This window comes from Borostomias antarcticus (assembly GCF_949987555.1).
Source record: "Borostomias antarcticus genome assembly, chromosome: 2".
NCBI classification, from domain to species: domain Eukaryota; kingdom Metazoa; phylum Chordata; class Actinopteri; order Stomiiformes; family Stomiidae; genus Borostomias; species Borostomias antarcticus.
In genome coordinates, this window is record NC_140235.1 from 42,011,503 (window position 1) to 42,019,002 (window position 7,500).

The following is a 7,500-nucleotide window of genomic DNA, read 5'->3' on the forward strand; positions in this document are numbered from 1 at the left end:
TTAGGGTTAGGAGGACTAGAGGGTTAGGGTTAGGAGGACTAGAGGGTTAGGGTTAGGAGGACTAGAGGGTTAGGAGGACTAGAGGGTTAGGGCTAGGAGGACTAGAGGGTTAGGGTTAGGAGGACTAGAGGGTTAGGGTTAGGAGGACTAGAGGGTTAGGGTTAGGAGGACTAGAGGGTTAGGGTTAGGAGGACTAGAGGGTTAGGAGGACTAGAGGGTTAGGAGGACTAGAGGGTTAGGAGGACTAGAGGGTTAGGGTTAGGAGGACTAGAGGGTTAGGGTTAGGAGGACTAGAGGGTTAGGGTTAGGAGGACTAGAGGGTTAGGGTTAGGAGGACTAGAGGGTTAGGGTTAGGAGGACTAGAGGGTTAGGGTTAGGAGGACTAGAGGGTTAGGAGGACTAGAGGGTTAGGAGGACTAGAGGGTTAGGGTTAGGAGGACTAGAGGGTTAGGGTTAGGAGGACTAGAGGGTTAGGGTTAGGAGGACTAGAGGGTTAGGAGGACTAGAGGGTTAGGGTTAGGGTCTCACTTGGGATAGGACGAGTCCCCGAGTCCCAGGACCGCACAGTCCAGACGACACAGAGACCCCGCCGGCAGAGACTTCCTGAACACAAACCGCCAGAAACTCTACATGGGAAACAGGAAGTAGAAGCATTTAAAGATGAGCACAGACAATACATCAATAGACTATCCTAATACATCAATAGACTATCCTAATACATCAATAGACTATCCTAATACATCAATAGACTATCCTAATACATCAATAGACTATCCTAATACATCAATAGACTATCCTAATAAGTTACATGTCAAGGTTAGTTTTTCCCCAATATGAGAAACAGAAGAAGGTCACTGATAACTGGTCCCCATTCAGCTGATACCTTCATGTTGTCGGGAGGGTCTCCTTGGCCAGTTGTGGCACAAACGAACACAACCAGCGACTCAGAGATGAGGTGACACTGCAACACAGCGAAGTCACAACGCTTCAGTTACATCTATACAAGTCAATTACACACAAAAAAATATTTCAATTGCTGTCAAATTTGACTAACATGAAACATGACCACTCAGCCACATGGGGTTTGACTACTAATAGTTAAATAGTTGCTGTTTGACTTGATATCCCTACTAATGTTGTTTTTCATGTGGGCCCTCCGTCTTGTGGACTGACCAGGTTGTAGCTGTCCAGCGCCTCCACCCGCACGGGCATCCTCCTCCTCTGCGCCTGGCGGCCGATCCGCTCGGCCGTGTCCTGGGCGCTGCCCGTCTGGCTCCCGTACAGAACCAGCAACGCCGGCGCCGCCATCAGGGACAACAGGACACGCTGGTTTAGACAGCCTGACAGGGACAAGACACGCTGGTTTAGACACAGCCTGACAGGGACAAGACATGCTGGTTTAGACAGCCTGACAGGGACAAGAGGACACGCTGGTTTAGACACAGCCTGACAGGGACAAGACACGCTGGTTTAGACAGCCTGACAGGGACAAGAGGACACGCTGGTTTAGACACAGCCTGACAGGGACAAGACACGCTGGTTTAGACAGCCTGACAGGGACAAGAGGACACGCTGGTTTAGACAGCCTGACAGGGACAAGAGGACACGCTAGTTTAGACAGCCTGACAGGGACAAGAGGACACGCTGGTTTAGACAGCCTGACAGGGACAAGAGGACACGCTGGTTTAGACAGCCTGACAGGGACAAGACACGCTGGTTTAGACAGCCTGACAGGGACAAGAGGACACGCTGGTTTAGACAGCCTGACAGGGACAAGAGGACATGCTGGTTTAGACAGCCTGACAGGGACAAGAGGACATGCTGGTTTAGACAGCCTGACAGGGACAAGAGGACATGCTGGTTTAGACAGCCTGACAGGGACAAGAGGACATGCTGGTTTAGACAGCCTGACAGGGACAAGAGGACACGCTGGTTTAGACAGCCTGACAGGGACAAGAGGACACGCTGGTTTAGACAGCCTGACAGGGACAAGAGGACACGCTGGTTTAGACAGCCTGACAGGGACAAGAGGACACGCTGGTTTAGACACAGCCTGACAGGGACAAGAGGACATGCTGGTTTAGACAGCCTGACAGGGACAAGAGGACACGCTGGTTTAGACAGCCTGACAGGGACAAGAGGACACGCTGGTTTAGACAGCCTGACAGGGACAAGAGGACACGCTGGTTTTTCACGTCACAAGCCATGAGTTAGATGAACAACAGAGTCACTAGACAGGCTAGAGATGGACACCTAACTGATCAGTCTCAGTCTCAATGTTATCAGCTACAAATGGAGGCAGGAAGTGGCAAATTAAATCAGACAGCCCGTCCAGCAAGAGACGAGTTACTCAAGGTGTGATGTTAGTGCTAACGTGCTAACGTGCTAACGCTCATTCATACCCAACCTGGCAGGTAATAAACCACTTGTTTCGGTTCAAACGATGAACAGACGGAATAATACTAGAGGTTCGTTACCTGACAGCTGGTCGAGGTCCTTGTCAAACACAAGTGGTTATGTGATAGATAGACAGATAAGAATATAACGCCTGAATGAGAACTAGACAGAGCTAGCTAGATTTGGTCCGGCATATTATGCTGTACACTTTACGGCTATGAAGCGTGGGTTCTGATTGGTTCCTGGGCTGGTTTACGACAGTTAATTTGACAAATCAGCGGATAGGATGCGTCTCATTGGGAGCGGGCGGGTGTGAGTCCAGCAGGTTCTGATCAGGTTCCTCCACAAATAACACGCTTGATCATCTTCATTCTGCTGGAACCTCGTCATGTTTTGTGATAATCAAGAGGCGCCCAAAACCGGGTGAGTTTAAAGAACGAGGCTCTGCTCTCATCCCCTGTCTTTGATTGGACTCTGCTTTCATCCCCTGTCTTTGATTGGACTCTGTTTCATCTCCTGTCTTTGATTGGACTCTGCTTTCATCTCCTGTCTTTGATTGGACTCTGCTTTCATCTCCTGTCTTTGATTGGACTCTGCTTTCATCTCCTGTCTTTGATTGGACTTCTGTTAATGCCCTGAAATTGGATGCCAGGGAAAAATCTAATTCCCAATTTCTGATGTTTGTGGCAATTGTTTGAAATGTAGTTTCCAATACAATCAAAATGTATCTAAGTAATGTCACTAATGTCAAAAAGCATCAATATACCTGAGTATACTTGTAAGTGTTACAGGTAGGCACAGTGAAAAATAATTCACTTTTTCTTGATTCTTTTCAGTCATGCAATCACGTGGACTGGATGAAACTCAGTAGCTTTTGTAGGATCTGGTTAAATGAAGGATCTGGTTAAATGAAGGATCTGGTTAAATGAAGGATCTGGTTAAATGAAGGATCTGGTTAAATGAAGGATCTGGTTAAATGAAGGATCTGGTTAAATGAAGGATCTGGTTAAATGAGGGATCTGGTTAAATGAGGGATCTGGTTAAATGAAGGATCTGGTTAAATGAAGGATCTGGTTAAATGAAGGATCTGGTTAAATGAAGGATCTGGTTAAATGAAGGATCTGGTTAAATGAGTGGTAAAACAGTGGTGCCCCTGTAGGACGCCACATTATTACATCTGGACAAATGTTTTGGAATGTGAGAGTCCAGCCTCTCGGGTTCATCTCCCAGAGAATGTTCTGTGTGGGCGACACCTTCACAAATGTGAGGTGAAGAGTGTGTGTGTGTCAATATCAATATTGTGATTGATCCAGATGTAGAGCCAGCATGCTTCCTCCCTCTCTGTCCACACATGCTCACTGACGTCACATGACGGGAAGGGATTGATCAGCTGCTTCTGATCAGTCAGGAGAAATAAGTATTGAATGCCTCAAGGCGAGGAAGGATGAATTTATGAAGTATTTTTCCTACCTACTGTACCCTGTTATACATCTCAACCAAAACCTTTCTGGTCAAGAAACAGGGTCAAAGTTGAAAACATGGTTGAAAGGGGAAGCTGTGCTCGCTCTAACAGAGTTCACATGCTGTTCATTACTATGTCCAGCACAGGGTCAATAAGTACAGTGGTGTGTGTGTGTGTGTGTGTGTGTGTGTGTGTGTGTGTGTGTGTGTGTGTGTGTGTGTGTGTGTGAGAGTGGTGTGTGTGTGTGTGTGTGTGTTACAGACAGAGAGAGAGCGAGAGAGAGGGATAGCTCTTCACACAGCGAGGGCAGGGCACCCACAGTGTGCATGTGTTTGGCAGCCCCCCCCCCCCCCCCCTCTGCGTTCGGTATCCGAGCCCCCACCTTCCCTGGACGCTCAAAGCGGCAGCCATGTCGGCCGTGTGGGACACTGACTACCTCTGGAGAGAGTTTCAAGGGTCAGTATGGATATTCTTATAGAGAGCTGTAGCCATGAGTAGAGTTCAGATGATTTGCCGGACTGGTACAAGACTAGACTGTGTCCGTCAACTCGTACTTTCCTTGTTATTCAGTATGGATAGTCTTGTTATTCAGTATGGATAGTCTTGTTATTCAGTATGGATAGTCTTGTTATTCAGTATGGGTAGTCTGTCCTTGTTATTCAGTATGGATAGTCTTGTTATTCAGTATGGATAGTCTTGTTATTCAGTATGGATAGTCTTGTTATTCAGTATGGGTAGTCTGTCCTTGTTATTCAGTATGGATAGTCTTGTTATTCAGTATGGATAGTCTTGTTATTCAGTATGGATAGTCTTGTTATTCAGTATGGGTAGTCTGTCCTTGTTATTCAGTATGGGTAGTCTTGTTATTCAGTATGGGTAGTCTTGTTATTCAGTATGGGGAGTCTTGTTATTCAGTATGGGTAGTCTTGTTATTCAGTATGGATAGTCTTGTTATTCAGTATGGGTAGTCTTGTTATTCAGTATGGGGAGTCTTGTTATTCAGTATGGGTAGTCTTGTTATTCAGTATGGGGAGTCTTTCCTTGTTATTCAGTATGGGTAGTCTTGTTATTCAGTATGGGTAGTCTGTCCTTGTTATTCAGTATGGGGAGTCTTGTTATTCAGTATGGGGAGTCTTGTTATTCAGTATGGGTAGTCTTGTTATTCAGTATGGGGAGTCTTTCCTTGTTATTCAGTATGGGTAGTCTTGTTATTCAGTATGGGTAGTCTGTCCTTGTTATTCAGTATGGGGAGTCTTGTTATTCAGTATGGGGAGTCTTTCCTTGTTATTCAGTATGGGTAGTAGGTTAAGATCAGCATTGTTAGAGGATTTATGAAGTGGGTTATGGTTGGGGTTAGGGTTAGGGAAAGTATACTATTGGAGCCAGGCTAAAATAGCACTTAAGTGATGTCCTGTTTAGTTCATAATGATATTGCTATTTAACAAACATCAGCACTTGATGTTTACAGCACACTATCTTTGAGAGATAGGCTATTAGCTAGCCTAACTAGTAGACAGGTCATAGGAGTCACCGACTCACTGCTAATCATCTCTATATTGATTCTCTCTCTATATATATTGATTGAGACAGGGTTTTTTTGTCCAAAAGGTCAGTAAGTGTGGTCTGCATGCTGCATTGGAGGTTTTGAACAACATTTGAAAGAGATGCTGTCATGGAATATAGATGAGATTGTGGCTCTGTTCTTTTAAAGATGAAAAACACTATTGACCTGTGCAGAAAATAGCTCATGATTTCAGAGGAACATTATCTCTCGAATGTGTAACTCAATGCAATATCTCATTATCTCTCGAATGTGTAACTCAATGCAATATCTCATTATCTCTTGAATGTGTAACTCAATGCCATATCTCATTCTTCAAACATGTTCAAGTTCTTTTCTCCCTTAATTCCAAATATTGAGAGTTTGCTCACAGCGCTGCACCGTCATGTGATCACAGTGTTAGGAGGACGTCTCAGTGTTAGGAGGATGTCTCAGTGTTAGGAGGATGTCTCAGTGTTAGGAGGATGTCTCAGTGTTAGGAGGATGTCTCAGTGTTAGGAGGATGTCTCAGTGTTAGGAGGACGTCTCAGTGTTAGGAGGATGTCTCAGTGTTGTTAGGAGGACGTCTCAGTGTTAGGAGGACGTCTCAGTGTTGTTAGGAGGACGTCTCAGTGTTAGGAGGACGTCTCAGTGTTAGGAGGACGTCTCAGTGTTGTTAGGAGGATGTCTCAGTGTTAGGAGGATGTCTCAGTGTTAGGAGGATGTCTCAGTGTTAGGAGGACGTCTCAGTGTTAGGAGGATGTCTCAGTGTTGTTAGGAGGATGTCTCAGTGTTGTTAGGAGGATGTCTCAGTGTTAGGAGGATGTCTCAGTGTTAGGAGGATGTCTCAGTGTTAGGAGGATGTCTCAGTGTTAGGAGGACGTCTCAGTGTAGTTAGGAGGATGTCTCAGTGTTGTTAGGAGGATGTCTCAGTGTTAGGAGGATGTCTCAGTGTTAGGAGGATGTCTCAGTGTTAGGAGGATGTCTCAGTGTTAGGAGGATGTCTCAGTGTTAGGAGGATGTCTCAGTGTTAGGAGGATGTCTCAGTGTTAGGAGGATGTCTCAGTGTTGTTAGGAGGATGTCTCAGTGTTAGGAGGATGTCTCAGTGTTAGGAGGATGTCTCAGTGTTAGGAGGATGTCTCAGTGTTAGGAGGACGTCTCAGTGTTAGGAGGATGTCTCAGTGTTGTTAGGAGGACGTCTCAGTGTTAGGAGGACGTCTCATTGTTAGGAGGATGTCTCAGTGTTAGGAGGATGTCTCAGTGTTAGGAGGATGTCTCAGTGTTAGGAGGATGTCTCAGTGTTAGGAGGATGTCTCAGTGTTAGGAGGGCGTCTCAGTGTTAGGAGGATGTCTCAGTGTAGTTAGGAGGATGTCTCAGTGTTAGGAGGATGTCTCAGTGTTAGGAGGATGTCTCAGTGTAGTTAGGAGGATGTCTCAGTGTTAGGAGGATGTCTCAGTGTTGTTAGGAGGACGTCTCAGTTTTAGGAGGATGTCTCAGTGTTAGGAGGATGTCTCAGTGTTAGGAGGATGTCTCAGTGTTAGGAGGATGTCTCAGTGTTAGGAGGACGTCTCAGTGTTAGGAGGATGTCTCAGTGTTAGGAGGATGTCTCAGTGTTAGGAGGATGTCTCAGTGTTAGGAGGATGTCTCAGTGTTAGGAGGATGTCTCAGTGTTAGGAGGACGTCTCAGTGTTAGGAGGATGTCTCAGTGTTAGGAGGATGTCTCAGTGTTAGGAGGATGTCTCAGTGTTAGGAGGATGTCTCAGTGTTAGGAGGATGTCTCAGTGTTAGGAGGACGTCTCAGTGTTAGGAGGATGTCTCAGTGTTAGGAGGATGTCTCAGTGTTAGGAGGATGTCTCAGTGTTAGGAGGATGTCTCAGTGTTAGGAGGATGTCTCAGTGTTAGGAGGACGTCTCAGTGTTAGGAGGATGTCTCAGTGTTAGGAGGATGTCTCAGTGTAGTTAGGAGGATGTCTCAGTGTTAGGAGGATGTCTCAGTGTTAGGAGGATGTCTCAGTGTTAGGAGGACGTCTCAGTGTTAGGAGGATGTCTCAGTGTTAGGAGGATGTCTCAGTGTTAGGAGGATGTCTCAGTGTTAGGAGG

General features: G+C 46.0%; 2 protein-coding genes across 2 annotated transcripts in view; one reads left to right on the forward strand and one right to left on the reverse strand.

The window, feature by feature from the left end:
• Positions 1-2,600, reverse strand: part of ndor1 (NADPH dependent diflavin oxidoreductase 1) — a gene marked incomplete at its 3' end in the record, with an annotated part of 36,126 nt that extends 33,526 nt beyond the window's left edge. The window contains exons 1-4 of the mRNA XM_084461582.1: positions 2,478-2,600; positions 1,174-1,340; positions 884-961; positions 529-626 (exon numbers count right to left, since the gene is read on the reverse strand). Coding sequence (XP_084317708.1) covers positions 529-626; positions 884-961; positions 1,174-1,308 — 311 coding nt within the window. The 5' untranslated portion in view covers positions 1,309-1,340; positions 2,478-2,600. The remainder of the gene's footprint in view (positions 1-528; positions 627-883; positions 962-1,173; positions 1,341-2,477) is intronic.
• A 1,668-nt stretch (positions 2,601-4,268) lies between these two features.
• The window catches only part of fkbp15a (FKBP prolyl isomerase family member 15a), a gene marked incomplete at both ends in the record, with an annotated part of 27,177 nt that continues 23,945 nt past the window's right edge, over positions 4,269-7,500 (forward strand). Inside the window, one exon of the mRNA XM_084455785.1 lies at positions 4,269-4,315. Within this exon, the coding sequence (XP_084311911.1) occupies positions 4,269-4,315 (47 nt within the window). The remainder of the gene's footprint in view (positions 4,316-7,500) is intronic.